The sequence below is a fragment of the Octodon degus genome, unplaced genomic scaffold, assembly GCF_000260255.1.
Source record: "Octodon degus isolate 3935 unplaced genomic scaffold, OctDeg1.0 scaffold00128, whole genome shotgun sequence".
Lineage (NCBI taxonomy): Eukaryota > Metazoa > Chordata > Mammalia > Rodentia > Octodontidae > Octodon > Octodon degus.
The window spans coordinates 1,679,274-1,695,627 of record NW_004524704.1 but is presented as its reverse complement, the minus strand read 5'-3'; the positions used below and the strand labels follow the sequence as shown (position 1 = coordinate 1,695,627).

The window sequence follows — 16,354 nt, the reverse complement described above, 5'->3', positions numbered from 1 at the left end:
GGGAAGTGCTTATTCCACTGAGCCATCTCCCCGGCCCCCTTCTTTTTTGAATATATAAGCTCCTTTTTGTCTGCAACCTTTATACTGTTTTCCCTGCCTAAAATATTCTTTTCTGCCTCAGAGCCTAACATATCTTTTTTTAAAAACTCAGCTATCAACTTAAGGGTATCCACCCCTTCCCCACCACCACCCCCAGAGGACTTCCCTGACCAATCAAAATTAGTTCATTTTGGCCGGGGAGATAGTCCGGCAGCATAAGTGCCAGCCTGGCGAGTGTAAGGTCCTGAGTTCAATTCCCAGTACCACAAAAATGAGCTTCTATTGAGTTCCTTACTTTTTACACTGCACTATATTTTATTTCCATCCCTTCCCTCTATTTCATGACAGCATGAATCTAAACTGTTCTGTTGGCAAGTGTTTATAGAACAGCACCATAAAACAGTGCCTAGGGGGCCTGCCTGTTAGCTCAGTTGTTTTAAGTGCCTGCTTAAACAAAGCAGTCAGGCTCAAGGTGCTGTGGTTCTATCCCCAGATCCTCAAGCCAAACCATACCTGCCCTGAAGGCATCCTGAGCCTGCCAAAAAATAACAATCCTTCTTCGCTTAAAAGAAAAAAAAAACAAACAAAAAAAAAACAAAAACAGTGCCTGGAGGAGTAGTGTTCAGTTATTTTTTAGTAAAAATTTCTTTGATTGGGTTATTCACGTGGCATCTTACCCATGAGGCCACAGCTCAAATTTAGCACTACGAATTGGTCTTTCCTGACTCCCTCCTCACAGCATTTTTATCTGAAATTATCCTCTTTCAGCACCACTGTGTCTGAATAAATTAGTTTTTTTATGTGTTTTTGTTTTGTTTTGTTTTGTTTTGCGGTATTGGAGACTGAACTCCGTACCTTGCGTTTGCCAGGCAGGCATTTACACCTCTGAGCTGTGTCCTCAGCCCCGTTCAACGAATTATTATTGTTGAAAAAAAAAAAAAAAAAAAAACTAAGGCATAGGGTGGGAGAGTGGAGTACAGTGGTAGAGTCCTTATGTAGATTGCTAAATTGGATCCATCATCCAAAAAAAAAAAAAAAGGAAAACCAACGAATACATAATAAAATGGGTTCAGATCACTAAAACCAGTAGATGATGCAGCGCAGATCCCAGCATCCTTTCACGAGCTGTCTAATAGTGAACAGAGGCCACTTATTTTTACCCTTTTTTCCTCATCAGCAAAACAAATATGCTTGACTTGCAAAGGCTCTTGAGAAGACCGAGTAAATGAAAGAGCGCTTTCCTCAGCGCCAAACCCCTAATAAGCGGTGGGTGGATGTACAGCGGCATTATGTTTATTACCGATCCGAGCGTGCTAAACTGAGCAGCCGCTCCCGGCTGACCACATTTCTGTGGAGCAGTAGAAAACTTCCTGCCCCTTTGAGTTGAAAGGCACGACACGAGAATCCCTCGGGTCGGCTCCGGAGGACCTCAGCCTCAGCAGCTCGCCGAGTCTGTCCGCGGAGTTTGCTCCCGCCGCTCTAGCAGCGCGGTCCGCCGGCTCTCGGTGGTGCGAGGCGCCGCGCCTGCGCAGTGGGCGTCGGGGCGGGGCTGAGGGGCCGGGTTGGGTGGGCGCGCGGGATGCTGGGGGCCGCGGAGCGGGGAGCAGCGGGGCCGCCGGGTTCCCGCCTCCACAGGTAACTGCGCTCCCTCGGCGGGCCTTGGGAGGGCAAGCGGTACCGTCCACGTCAGGTTGGCCCAGGGAGGCGCCCCTGGACCTGGCCGCGTCTGGGGACAGCTGCAGGCTGCCGCCGGGGACGTCCGGAAGCCGGGCACTCGCTCAGCCCTCGTCCGTTTGGTGACGCCAAGACCCCTAACCGCGACCCTCGGAGGGGGAAACACAGGTTACGTGTCTGATCTAGCTGTCCAGTCGCCGAGTTCAAGGGGCGGGTTGCTCGTCGGGATGCGGTTTGGGACTGCACACCCCAGCTCCTCGCAGGCAGCTTATTCTCATTTAGAAGAGAGCCGGCGGCTTCTGATGCACTGCCCCGGGCTGGCTGCCCCAGAGCCAGGCCACGCCATTCCCGCCTTGGAAGTGGCTGCTGCACTTTTCCCGCGCCCGTACTTCCATGTGCCTTTTCCTGGCACTTAAGATAGTCTCGTACAAGGATGTTTTTAAAATTCTGTTCTGGACACTCCTTTTTCAGAGATGTGGAAACCGTAACGGTTCCCAAAGTTTTATTTGTAGCGATGCAGTTTGCATATCCAACCTGCGTCCTGATGAAGGGCTGTGCCAACTAAATATGCTAGCAGGTAAGTCCCTTAGCTTCTGTCAGTCGCAGTTTTCTTGTCCGAAATGCTGGAAATCATTGATCTCCACTTGGCTGTGGGGACGACAAGAAGCAAAATGTATGAACTACTTAGCATACCACCTGTCACATGTAAATAGTCATAGCATTTGTTTGAGTACTTCCCAGAAGAATCAAAACATTTTAGAGTCAAACACAAAATATAGTATTTTAATTGATCCCGTAAGGAAAGATTTTAAAATTGTTGAGTATTTGAAGAACTGTGAATCTTGGTCAGATGTGTACAATTTTGATAAAGCTATGCTGGAAAGCAGTGGAGATGTGTCAGGAGCTTCTAAAATGTTGCTTATTTCATTTCACAGATGCACATGTGAGAATTCACAGTGTAGAAGATATGCAGAAAGATGGTCTTATTTGTTATCACAACTATGAAAGTTAAAAAAAATCCACTTATGTATAGATAAATGATAGGAAGAATTTACAGCATTACCTAGTGGCCACTTAGTGGTATACATGTGGATGATTCCCCTTTCATAAACATTATGTACACCAAGCAAGGAACAAAGGTAAAAGTGTTCCACCTGAGCTGAGTACAGTAACACAGGCCAGCACAGGCTCGCTGCAACAGAGACTAGAGCTGCTGTAACTTTCGTTGATGTATTTCTGTGGCTTATGTGTACATTAGCGTTCTTTTTTTTTTTTTTAATTATTTATTTATTACATTTATTTATTGTGTGTGTGGCCAGCTCAGCCCACCAGGGGGCGGGGCTGGCTGGCATGTGGTGCTGGGGGATCGAACCGCGGTCCCTGTGCTTTGCCAAGCTTGTTTCAAGTAGGTGCTTTAGACCACTGAGCCATCTCTCCAGCCCCTACATTAGCGTTCTTGCCTGCCACCTCACTCTAGTGCTTCCTGTTGAGTCTGTCTCGTCAGTCAGCTGCCACATCCAGGCCATCGTCCAGGCTGGCCATCTTTAGCCAGCCATCCCCAAGTGCCAGTGATTTAATGCTGAAATTTTATGTTTGTTTTCACCAGAGTTCCTTCTAAGGGTAGAGACAGATTCCTGTGACAAAATGACTTTCTGTACCCCTTTGCTTTTCTTTTCCTGTACTGAATAGAGATCCAACCTAGACTTTATGCATTTACACACTTTTAAAAAATGTTTCTAGCCAAAAAGATCATTTCACTTCTTTGCAATTTTCTTTTTTGATCAAAATGAAATGGAATCTAACCAAGAATCTATTTTGCTTTTGGTTGCCATACGAGAGCTGCTTTTTAACTTAATGATCTACATTAAAAGGTAGGGGAGGGTCACGTCCAAGAAAGTATATAAATGGGATTTGTTTCAAGTTAGTTTTTGAAGAAACTTTGTTTCCTAGGTATGCAAAGAAACCTTTTCATCCCAGTATCCTTAGCGATGATGATATGGATTCGTCTGGAGTTCTCCTCTGGGTAAAAGCAGAACCCTTTATGGTGGGTGCCTTGCAGATCCCACCTCCATCCAAGTTCAGTCTTCACTACCTCAAGAAGATAGCCACCTATGTGCGAACCCGGGCTATAGAAGGTGCTTACCCGCGCTTGTCCTGGTCCACGTGGAGGCATATCGCTTGTGGGAAGCTGCAGCTGGCCAAGGATGTGGCATGGCTTTACTTTGAAATATTTGATAGTCTTTCAATGAAGTCGCCTGAGAAGCGCCTGGAGTGGTCTGAGATTCTGTCTAACTGCATATCTGAGGATGAAATTGAAAAGCAGAGAAATCAGGTATGAATTGGTATATGTATGTGTGTTCAATTGTTTGGGGATAAACCATTCTTAGGTTTTATACTTCCAGTATAGATTGAGGTTTTACGTTAATGACCATTGTGATTCTGAAGTTCCATTTGAGTTTGGCTGTATTTAACATATTCTATGAGTTAGTCCTTATTTGCCAATCCTTATTTGCCTATCAAGGCAATAATGTTACAGGAACCCTGTAAAATTTTAAAGTGGGAAATATTTTTATTGACTTTAGAGAGCTTTGGAATGAATGGATATGACGAACCACTGATATGTTATGGTCAGGGGTACCTAATTTTAAATAAGCAGTTGCTATGTGTTGGAATTTAATATATTTGGGAATGCAGTGTACACACCCTTTTTTGTTGCTCAAAAGACTATATGGACATTTCTCATTTCACAACCAGCTTCTTTTCCTACGACTTGGTCACTAAATGAGGAATTACGTATAATACTTACATTACAATATTCAGAACAAAGAAACAAAGAAAACTTCAGCCTGTTGACTTTGCTTTTATTTGCATAACTCTTACATGCAGTATTATAATGTATAACAACACAAAATTATAGTACTATACAATACGATCAGCAAAAATTATGGTACTATAAAAAGGTGTGCTGTACAAAAAAAGACATTTAGGCTCTGTAAGCAAGGTGTATAGAACTGTACAAAAACAAGATGGACTGTAAGTCCAAATAGTCGCTAAACACATATGTTACCAAGCAAAGAACATCTGTACCACATTTTAAAGAAAATAGGTTTCTTTGGGTTCTGGAGGTCCAAGCAGAAGGGCCACATGTGGTGGTGGTATGTTTGCTGACAGAGTCTCAGGGTATCTACAGTAGTTACCTTTCCCTTGCTAGGACGAAATAACTGACCTGTGCAGCTTCAAAGAGAAGAAGGTTGTCTGGCTTCCTGGTTTCAAGGGTTTTAGTCAAGGGTCTGTTGGCTCCAAGTCAGGAGCACCATGATGGGAAAGCGTGGTAGGTGGAAGGAGGCTGCTTTACCTCATCAGGAAGCCAAGAAGCAGAGAGAAAGAGCCCAAGAAGAGATAGGCCTTTCACAGACGTGTTCCTGGTAATCCGCTCTGTCCCTCTAGGCGCCACTTCCTAATAGCCCCTTTTCCTTTGAAGCAGTTAGCACCCTGTTGATTCAGTCACCTCTGTAGGCCCTGCCTCTAAATGTTGCTGCATTGGGAATCAAGCCTTCATACATGAGTCTTTGTACAACTTCATATTTGAACCATAACAGTAGACCAGGGTATAGAGACAAGGAGCATCTGTATGTACTGGTCTCTGTCCCTCTTAAGAAGCCATCAGTATCCAGCCATAGGGTCTTTACCTCTATTTGTGTACTACTTATAATCAATTTTCAAAGGTTCTATCACTAAATACCCATGTCTAATTGATGTTCAGCCTTCTTAATTCCTCCTCAGGGGGATTAAATTTCAACAAATTTTTGGAAAGGACTGACCATATTCAAATGGTAAGTGCCCATGTCCCTTACCCCCTGCAATTCATGACATTCTCATATACTAAGTAATATCATTCTACCCAGTTTGTCCTAAAGTCATAACTCATTCCAGCATCAGTTTCCACCTGTGAGACTGTAAAATCAAAACATTTCCAATATATAATAGTAGCAAAGGCAGACACAGTGTGAATAAATAGAAATTTCCATTCCAAAGGAAGCAGTAAGCAGCAAATAATAACTTGCCCAAGGAAATCCAGAATCCTCATAGAGCTCATGGAGTAGCTACTGTCTACAAAAGTATGGGGAAAGTATAGAAGTAGAGTGCAGAATGAATCACTGGTGATAAGGAAAGACTTAACAGTATGTTAGTCCTGGTAGGTCACTCATGGTAACAGGCAAGCTTGGCCTTTCATGGCTTAGAACAATAACACTTTATTTCTCATTAATCCAACAGTCCTACACAACTGTCCTGAATCTCCGGGCTGTTATTGTCCATGCTGAGACTTAGGGATCCATGCTTTCATATGTCAGAGTCACTGCAGTGGTACCTTGATTCATGAACTTAATTCTTCCCACAATTCTGGTTGTAGAACTTTTCTGTGATTCCAATTGCAACTATGGCACAAATTCTCCAACTGGAATCGTGGAGTTAAGTTCCTGAACCAAGTTCTACTGTATTAATGTTAATCGGCTTTGCTTCGGGAATAAATTGAAACAATGAAATTCCAATGGCTTGGAGTAACAAAGGTTAATTTTGCTCATTTACTTATAGACTGTACTTTAAATATGGCTGCCATCCAGGCAGGGTTGGCTGTGTGTGTCTTCCTTCTTACTTGGGAACCCAACTTCTTCATAGGTCTTGGCTGTCCTTGTCAGAAGAACAGTAGAGAAGGGGAACAATGCCTTTTTAAGCCTTATTTCTAGAGTATACAACTTGATGAGTAGATAAATATATACGTGAAATCTTTGCCATTTTCAAAGCCAGAGGCATATCCATCACCTCCCTAGATTTCTCTCACCCCTGTTCTTGTTATGCCTATATATGTGCTAAGAACATTTAAACATAAAATCTACCTTTTTAAGAAACCATTATTAGGTAAAAGGGGAATAAGGATGAGGGGTTGTACAGGATGACAAGGGGGGAGTGGGATTGTCAAAATACGCTGTGTGCATGTACAGAAATACCACATTGATATTTTCAGTATTTTACAAGTTAATATGCATTAATAAAAATACATTAAAGTACTTATTATCGTAGAAAATTTTGAGTGTGCAGTCAGTATTCGCAGCTGTAGGCACTGTACCATCGAGTAGATCTCCAGGGTTGAATTATCTTCTGTAACTGAAACTTTCCCGTTGTCTTGGAGGCCCTCTGTGAGTGTGACTGTTTTAGATTACACTGTGGTTTGGATATAGTTTGTGTGTCCCCATAAGCTTCATACACTGAAGTTTAGTCTCTATTATGAAGAATTAAGTGGGTGGAAACTCAATCTTACTTTGATGCTTAGAGGCAGGGCCTTTGGAAGGCCACTAAGGTTACACAAAGCCATATAGTATTTGGCTTTCTGTGTCTAACAGTGTGCTTCGGGTCCATCTATTTTGTTGAAAATAGTAGAATTTCTTTTTACAGGTTCAGTAGTATTCATCTTATGGATGGACAGACATCCATACAAGCACATTTTCTTTCCTCCCCCCCCCCCATTTTCTTTATCCTTTCCATGGATGAACTTTTAGGTTGTTTCTATTATCAGCAATGCTACAGTAAATGTAGAATGGTGGGAATATCTTTTAAGATCCGGGGGCTGGCCTAATAGCTCAGCAGACTAGAGCACCTGCTTAGGCAGAGCACAACAGCTGGGTTTATGCCAAGACTGAGCCTAGTGGCACGCCTGTAATCCCAGCGCTTGGGAGGCTGTAAACAGGAAAATTACTACGAGTCCAATCTACATAGACTAAACACCCTGTAGGCCTTGTCCTAAATACAGAAAAGAAAAAAAGATCCTGGTTTCAGTTCCTTTGGATAAATTACCAAAAATGGAATTGCTAGATCATACAGTAATCTTGTTTTAAATTTCTCTGGAGCCTCCATACTGTTTTCCATAATTGTTGTACCAATTTCCTTTTTCACAAGTAATGTATCAGAGTTCCCTTTCCTCCATATTTCTTGCCAATGATTACCAGTCTCTTATTAAATTATAGCCATCCTAACTTGTGATATCTTGTGTTGTTGATTTGCATGTCCCTAATGATTGAGCACCTTTTCATCTACTTGCTGACCATTGTATGTCTTTGAAAAACATTCTGTATAGGTTCTTTGCTTATTTTTAATGAATCTCTTAGGCATTTTGGTATCATTATAGCAATTGATTACATGTTTTAGACAGTAACTATTCATCAGTATTTTGGTTTCCAGGTATTTTCTCCCATTCCATAGATTTTCTTTTCATTTTGTTAATTACTGCCTTTCTTGTAAAGAAACTTTTTAGTTTGATCAAATTCTACTTGTTTATTTTTGCCCGTTGCCTGTGCTTTTGATGTCTTATCCAAAAATCACTACTAAACCCAATATCCAGGTGCTTTTCTCCTGCTTTATTTTAGGAGTTTTACTATGTCCAATCTTACATTTACATCCTTAATGCCTTTTGAATTGATTGTGTATGGTATGAGCTGGGCATGGTAAAGCCTCTAGAGCTTTCAGTGATTACATGCATGCCGTAGGTTTGCCGCGCATGGTAAGCTGTGGTCTGTTTTCCTAATATCATCTGTTGGAGAGCCTTTCCTTTCCCACTTTGTGTTCCTGGCACTCCTGTCAAAACTGAGTTGACCATATATGTGAGCATTTATGCATTTCTGGGCTCTCGTGGCACCTCTGAAAGCTTTTGCTCAGGTCAGGTGTGGTAGTGCGCAGCTGTCATCCCAGTGTCTTGAGAATCTAAGACAGGAGACAGATTGCACGTGTGAGCCCAGTCAGGGCAGTTTAGTGAGATCCTGTCCAAAAATTCTTTTAAAAGGCTGGGATATAGCTCAGCTCTCCCTGTGTACAGTCCTTAGTAACACACACACACACACACACACACACGAACAACTTTTGCTCAGATGTGCCATAAACTACAACTACATTCATTCCATTGGCTAATGCTTTGTCATCGGATCAGACTAAAGTCAATGGAGTAAGAAGGTAAAGTATCTCATGGGGGATCAGGGAAGTGCCATGGCCATAGGCAAAGCTAAATAAACTTTTTTATAAATGGGTAGGTTGCAAATAACACCCTTCGCCACAGCCATGCCAGTTAGGCCTCAGAGTCCTCGGCTTCCATTTCTTTTTCACTTTAGTGGGTCAGGCTTAAAGCATTGAGTATGAATTTGCCTTCATTCCAATGACCCCATTATAACTTGTCAAGCTGCAAGAAAGGCTTAGAAATGCCATCTAGCTGTGTGCCCAGGAAGAAGGGAAAAGTACCTTGTATCTAGCTAGTCTGCCCCACATGAGGCAACAGCTAGATGAGTTAGAAATTGGAAAGTTTATCACACAGCCAGGAAGGGGAAGGACAGTGTGCTTATTCATTAATCACCTTCATTGAGTAACTCTTGTGTGTGTGCTAGGTACAGTAGTATAGTAGTAAATGCTGTGGATAAAAGCGTAACGCTTTTAAGAAGTTCCAAATGTTTAGAATTCTCATTATGTGCCTTATTATATAGTAGTTACAAGGGAAATAAAAAGTAAAAAAGACAAGCCAGTCACAGTGATGCACACCCATAATCCTGACATTTGGGGAGACAAGCAGGAGGGGTTCAAGATCAAGCCCAGCCTGGCAGTGTAGCAAGATGCTATCTCGAAATCTAAAATAAAAAGGATGAGGATACAGCTCAGGGCAAAGGCCCCATGTTCAGCTCCCAGTACTACCAAAAAAAAGGGAAAAATATTTTAGTCTCTGTCAGCATCAAACACTATTGTGCATGTTCCTCCCAGCTCCTTGGGGGTGAGCCAGGAGGACTGGGAGTTCAAGGCCAGTTTGGGCCATTTAGCGAGACCCTATCTAAAAGTAAGAAGACCTGAAGTTGCCTGGGATTAAGGGGTGAATGTGGTGGGGGAGTGAGTTTGGCTACAGAAGGCAATGTGGAAGATTGGGATTGAAGGAAACAATCTCTGTCTTGGCTACTTTGACATCAGTGTCCTACCTAATGACATCATACCACAGTTTTGCAAAGTGGGAAGCCCAGAAAGAATACAGGGTATCTCTGTATTAGTTGTGTGTTGTGTTGTGTTGTGTTGTGTTTTGCTTTGCTTTGTTTTGGCTTTGCTTTGCTTTGCTCTTTGGTACTGGGAATTGAACTCGGGACCTTGCACTTGCCAGGCAGGCACTTGTGCCGCTCAGCCATCTCCCCCTACCCCCATCCCTCTATAGTCTTACATCTGCAGTGACACTCGAAAGTTTAGGGCTGTAAAAATTTGTAAATGTGTGTTCATGGGACTTCACATTGGCAGTCGATTGAATAGATGTGGGTGATCCTGAGAGTCTGTATTTTTAAGCTCCTCAGATGGTGACCGCTTTCTCCCAGGCTGGAAATCAGGGTAAATGTAGCTGTGGAGTCACATGCGTTGCTTCGTTTTGTTCATTCTCCTGCATGCGTATAGGGATAGTCATGAGCTTCAGGTTCTAAATGGTGAGCTTCAGCTGAGTGTGGTGGGGCATGCCTGTAATTCTGGCCCTCAGGAGGCTAGCACAGGAGGGCCACCAAGAGTTGCAGGCCAGACTGAACTGCACAGTGAGACCCTGTGTCAGAAAAAAATAAACTGAAAGAAAATGGTGAGCTTCCAACGGTACCCTCCCTCAGATAAGAAATAACCTTGTGTGACCATTACCAGACCAGTGGTGGTATTTTTCTTTTTAAAAGTCTAACAACCTTTTAAAAACTGTGAAAACATTAGGCTACTCTCTCAGAAAGTGCTCGTCAATCAAGAAATTGTCTCCAATTACAGCTGGTATATTGATGTGCTAAGCTTTCTCGAGAGGCCTTTAGGTTAAAGCTCCATCTTAATAAATTTCATTCTTTTGTCCTTTTACTTATTAAAATTACCAATGTTGGTTTTTTAACTATGAAATTAAAATCATGAAATATTGTACTTTTTATGAGTACGTATTTCATTCTTTCCTTCTCTTTAGTTTTGCAGAGCTGGTTTCTGTGGCTCTCTGTGAAGCCAAGTGACCTTAATGCTATAAACTCCTGTATTTGGTTATCAGAAACAGACGCCTCAGACGCTGGCGGTGTTTCTGGTAGCAGCATTTAAAGGATCAGCAAACTGCTGTGAATTGAGTTCCCGAGGTCTGCTTGAATGGTGTTTGAGCACCTCCTTTCTTCTCTCCTCGCACAGCTTTCAGTGGACACGCTCCAGTTTCTCCTGTTCCTGTACATACAGCAGTTGAACAAGGTCTCCCTGAGGACGTCTCTGATTGGAGAAGAGTGGCCTAGTCCCAAAACCAGATCGCAGTCTCCTGACCTGTCGGAGAAGTCCAGCTGCCATAATAAGGTGCTGTCCGTAAATTAATCTCTCTCTCCTCAAGGGTTGATTTGGGAAGGGGGTAGCTTGCATTCTTTAAAAATTATATTGGAATTCCTAATTGAGGCCAGTGATTGGATGCTTTATTTTTTGCTTTTAGATCTTTTTCTAATAACAAAACAAAAATTAATCTGCAGTTACAATCAAAATAGAGAAATGGCCTTAATTCCTTCACTGGCATAAAAATCATGTGATTAGGGCAAGTATTCGCTGCATTCTGTCAGTGTTTTCTATTTTTGCAAATGCTAATGAATTTGAATATACTTACTTGACCAAGGTGGATACATGAGATGTAGTATTTCCAGAGTCTGTTCAAAAATTACTGAAAAAATTTTCTATGAAAGTATTTCATATTGCTTAATCAGGTTTAAGAAATTTTATATGCTGTGACAACCTACATGTTAACTGCCTGACATTATTAGAAAATGTTCTATTGTTCTTTCTGTTTTTGTGACTAAAAGGTGTTTTGTTCTGTTCTGTTCTTTTGTGGCCCTGGGGATGGAATCCAGGGCCTTGCGCATGCAAGGCAGGAGCTCTACTACTGAGCCACTTTTGCAGCCCCAAGAAAGGCATTTTTTTATTTAATTAAATTTCTTCATTTATTTTTGAGCCACAGCCATGCTGTGTGGCCCAGTAGGCCTCAAACTCGTGGTGATCCTCCTACCTCAGCCTTCCAGGTGCTGGGGTGCACTAGCACACCAAACTAAAAAAATGCATATATTTTTTTAGACCTCATTTGTTGTGGAAATATTTTGAAAATCTTGAAGTAAAATATAAACTTGAGAATCAGTGCCTTGTGCAGGTTCTTTTAAAAAGTTCTAAACCTAAAAAAAACTTCTGAAGTTTAAAAAAAGAATGAAAGTATTTGGAACTTCTCTAATCTTTGTAATGCGTGTGCCCATCCTTACATTCCGTAATGCTGTAGTGTGCTAGTTTTGCTTTAAATTCTCTCGTCTTCATAAATTCCTCTGCCCTGGCCCTTCATGCCGCTGTCCCAGGATTCTACCCGAGCAGATTTTTACTTTCTACTGACCACGTCTCTCCACTGTTGCTCTAATCCTGTGACTGCGTGCATCTCACTGGCTCCCAGCTTCGTCTCCGTGCTAGAGCCCTTGCCTTGTGCTAACTCACCTCACAGATGCCCCAGCTTGGCCTTAATTTCAAAATGTCCGAGTCCAAGTGTCCTAGAGAAACTACTCACCGCATGCTTCCTGCCCAGGTAGCTCCTACAGTGTTTTGAGCTAAGGGGACCCCACTCAGGTCCGACTCTGCCACTTAGTAATTGTCATGTGATTCTAGGCAGGTCAGTTACTTGTCTTGAACCTGGCTTCTCTTCTTTAAGTTGGGCTAGGGCCTATTTCTGAACAGCTGTGAGAACCCATGGAATTGTTGCATAGGAAGCACCAGGGAATGGCAGCGCCGGCTTGTGCTCCCGACACTTGAGTGGGCAACAGGGCTCATGCACGGCTCTTTCAATGGTGCCATGTGTTTGAAATGATGGCTCTGGGCATTCGGTTCCCCTGGAGACTGGGACAGGTGCCAGTTGGTGGTGGCGTTGGTGTTAGAACAGTGCCATGCCCAGGAGTGACTGCAGCTCTGTGGGAGTAGAAACTGGGAAGCAGTTGGTGAAGTCCTGGCTGCTGCTCGCCAGGGGAAGAGAAGAGAAAGGAGCAGATTTGCAGAGGGGCGGGCCTATGTGAGAGGAGCCCATGCCAGACGGCTTCTAGTCCCAGTCCTAACCAAATCTACGTCTGCTTTAGCTTGGGAGACAAATGCATATGCATCTATGGAAAAACTCACATTAAGTCAGCTTGCATCCCCCGTCCCATGAACAATGGCGTCACTGCACCCACGGGTCTCCCCCCACCCATATGTAGTTAATTATCAAGTCTCACTAGTTCTACCACGAAGTAACTGTTGAAACTCGTCATTTATCTTTCTTGTATTTAGGGGTTTTTTGTTGTTTCTTTTTTTCTTTTTCTTTTTCTAGTAATGGAGATTGAATCCAGGGCCTTTATGCTGAGTTACATCCCACCTGTTGTTCATTTTGAGGAAGAGTCTTTTTGCGTGGACCAGGTTGTGGTCCTCTTGCCTCAGCCTCCCAAGTAGCTGAAATTATAGGCATAGGCCACTGCTCCTGTCTAGGTTTTCAAGTCTTTTTTCTTTCCCTTTAACCTGATTTTTTTTTTCTTGGTTAGATCCCAGCTGGTCACCCTACTTGTAGTCTGTAGTCACTCTCTCCAGCGCTGGACCTGGTCACGTGCAGGTGCATTGCATTCATCTCTAAGCTCAGTCAGTGAACCCTCTTATTGGTGCTTCCATGTGGCATCCTTGGAGCCACCTCAGGCCTGTTTTGGCAGAGAAACATGCAGTGAAAAAGAGGAATAGCAAGTTCAAGTAGAAAACAGTTGTACTTTGATCTATTTTCTTTGGCATCCAAATGAGAATTTACTGTGTATAAATGTATAAATATATATAGATATTCAGGCATGTGTGTATAAATAATTTCATTGTTAGACTTGGTCACATCTTCAAGGTATCACTATACATATATTTTCCAAAATCTAAAAAAAAAAATCAAATCGAAATATTTCTGGTTCCGAGCACTTCAACCTGTAGTACCCTTGAATTAGTTAATGTGAAAGGGCAATCTATTTTTATCTGTCCCATGCACACACACGAAAATCATTGTATATAGCCACCTAAGTTATTTTGTGGGGATGAAGGAGAGTATACGTACAAAAAACTAAAAGACAAACTTGTAGATCATGTAGAATTTGTCTGTTAAGAGTGCTTTCTTTGATTTTTTTTTTTTTTTTTTTTTAGAACTGGAATGACTACAGTCACCAGGCTTTTGTCTGTGACCATCTGTCAGATCTCCTTGAGCTGCTTTTAGATCCAGAACAACTCAGTGTGTCATTTCATTCAACCCGTAGTAGTGTAGTCTCTCAAGAAGCTGTTGTGGCGCTCAGCTTTCTCCTTGAAGGCACAGTGAGTGGAGCCAGGAAGATCTACCCACTGCATGAACTCGCGCTGTGGCAACCACTACACGCCGACAGTGGGTTCTCACAGAGCTCTAAGACCTTCTCTTTCTGCAAGCTGGAAGCCTGGTTGAGAGCCCATTTGACTGGGAATCCATTTGGTACATCTGCTTGCCTCAAGTCAGGAAAGAAATTGGCTTGGGCTCACCAAGGTATTTTTTAATGTTGTCATTTGAATTGAATGACAAAGGCTGGGGATACAGCTCAGGGGCCAGCACCTTCCTGGCTAGCACAAGGTTCTAAGTTCCAATCCTAGTACCAAAAAAATTTTTGAATGAAAAGGAACATAATGTTCCTGGTGTTTTAATCACGTATCTTCTGTAGAGGACCTAAAAATACTGCCACTAAAGGAAGCATACATCCCTTTGAGTATCGTGTTCTCTCTCAAGGCAATGGTAATCTCAATTTATTAGTCAGCATCCATCTAATTAATTAACAGAAACTAGCTGCAGTTCGTCCTGTAGTCTCTGCTGTGCTTTTCTCTGATTCTCTCCACCTTCATGTGCTCACTTACATGAGACATTATTTTTTATACAGCAGCAGAACTTGGCCGTCCCACACTTACAAGCTGATTTAGAATTGAGATCGTTTTTAGCTAAAATAGATGCAAGCAGAGTGATGTCTATAAACAAGTTCACAGCTGCGTCCTGTGTTGGTTGCATCGGGCGTACGTGCTGGTAGTCCAGCAGTGCCTGAACTGGCAGGTTCGGGTGTTGTGTGACTCCTGGGACCACATGTAAGTTCTAAGGGAGGAGGGGCTGGGCCCGCATCTCTGTAGCTGTCTACGCTACTGAGGAAAATTAGGCAAAATTAATGGAAAAAATTACCCTACTTCCACCATTTCTAAATTCAAAGTAACTCCCTTGCAAGTATTTTTTTTTAAATGCAGTTTCTATCACATTTTTGTACTTCACAGAAAGTGGTTGAATGTGGGGCAAAAAGATTGTGATCCAAGAATTCTTTGTTTAAACTGTTGCTACAGTAAGAGATCACAAAGTCTCAGATATGTAAGGATCCTATAAGTACCACATGATCCTTGAAGCTCGTAGAAGAACATAGGTATAAGCAAGCTCTTGAATCTTGGAAAGGTAGTCATTGGTAGGAAAAAAGAAAAGCTATCCAACCTCCTAAGATTATGCTACATGGTGATAGTAACAGTAGGATTACATGTGGTTTATTTATTTATTTATTTATTTGCAGAACAAGGGATTGAGCTCAGGCCCTTGCGCTTGCCAGGCAAGCGCTTATTCTACTGAGCCATCTCCCCATCCCCTACACATGGTTTTTAATCTTTTTTACTATTTTTCTACACTAAGCCTATGTGGTATATATATAATTTAGAAATAAACACTAATTACTTTAAAAGCACTGTAATATGCTGTGTAGCCTCTGCACATTTGGCCAGCATTGTTTGTGTCCTGAGGCTCACTGGGAAGTCTAACCCGCAATGCCAGTCATATGGCCTGCAATGCCAGTCATATGACATTGGGACTGTGTTACAGGGGAGCCTGCATGCATTTTATGGTGCCAGGTCGTGGAAGACACTGTATGGTAGGAAGATGTGCTCTCAGGTAGTCACGATCCTAGAGTAAGACACATGTGCAAAGAGAACTCATGGAATGATGCTGTAAGGAAATTGAGAGGAGTACAGAGTGGACATGGCCAAGCAGAGAGGCGCACTGTAGCTGGAATGATGGGCATGTTGGAGGAGATGTCGGAGCTGGGCCAACTCTGTTGTTTTCTAACCTGTGTCCTAAGGCCCGAGGCCCATTACTTAAATGGGAGACATAAAAATTCTTAGATCTATTAGCAATCTTGAATAGATTAATTTTTAAATTTTATGTAACTAATGATAATAGAGGACAACTATACAGAAAAGAATAGGTTGTATAGCCAACACCCCTTACCCAGTACCCCAGTCAGAGTTGAGACATGGAACATGTGGGCATGCACAACCTCCAGTGGTGGCTTTTTCTTTGATTGGAAACTCTCTCTCTTATTTATTTATCATTTTCTAAATAGTTGAAGGTACGACCAAAAGGCCTAAGATTGCTTGTAATACTCACGTGGCCCCTAGGACGCACCGCATGGTAGTGATGAGCCAGGTTTGCAAGCAGACGTTGGCCAAGAGCTCGGATACCCTGCTGGGGGCGCACGTCAGGATTCATCGCTGCAGCGAGGCTTTCATATATCTGCTCTCTCCCCTCCGGTAAGCATAG

General features: G+C 42.6%; 1 protein-coding gene across 2 annotated transcripts in view; it reads left to right on the top strand.

Moving 5' to 3' along the window:
* Tbccd1 (TBCC domain containing 1) overlaps nucleotides 1–16,354 on the top strand; it is a 39,710-nt gene that overhangs the window by 1,205 nt on the left and 22,151 nt on the right. Inside the window, exons 1-5 of one of the 2 annotated variants that reach the window (XM_023700900.1) lie at nucleotides 1,607–1,674; nucleotides 3,664–4,045; nucleotides 10,909–11,064; nucleotides 13,921–14,287; nucleotides 16,158–16,344. In XM_023700900.1, the coding sequence (XP_023556668.1) occupies nucleotides 1,619–1,674; nucleotides 3,664–4,045; nucleotides 10,909–11,064; nucleotides 13,921–14,287; nucleotides 16,158–16,344 (1,148 nt within the window). In that variant the 5' untranslated portion in view covers nucleotides 1,607–1,618. Of the gene's footprint in view, nucleotides 1–1,606; nucleotides 1,675–3,663; nucleotides 4,046–10,908; nucleotides 11,065–13,920; nucleotides 14,288–16,157; nucleotides 16,345–16,354 lie in introns of those variants that run through there. The other variant, XM_004640883.2, reaches the window with a different exon arrangement.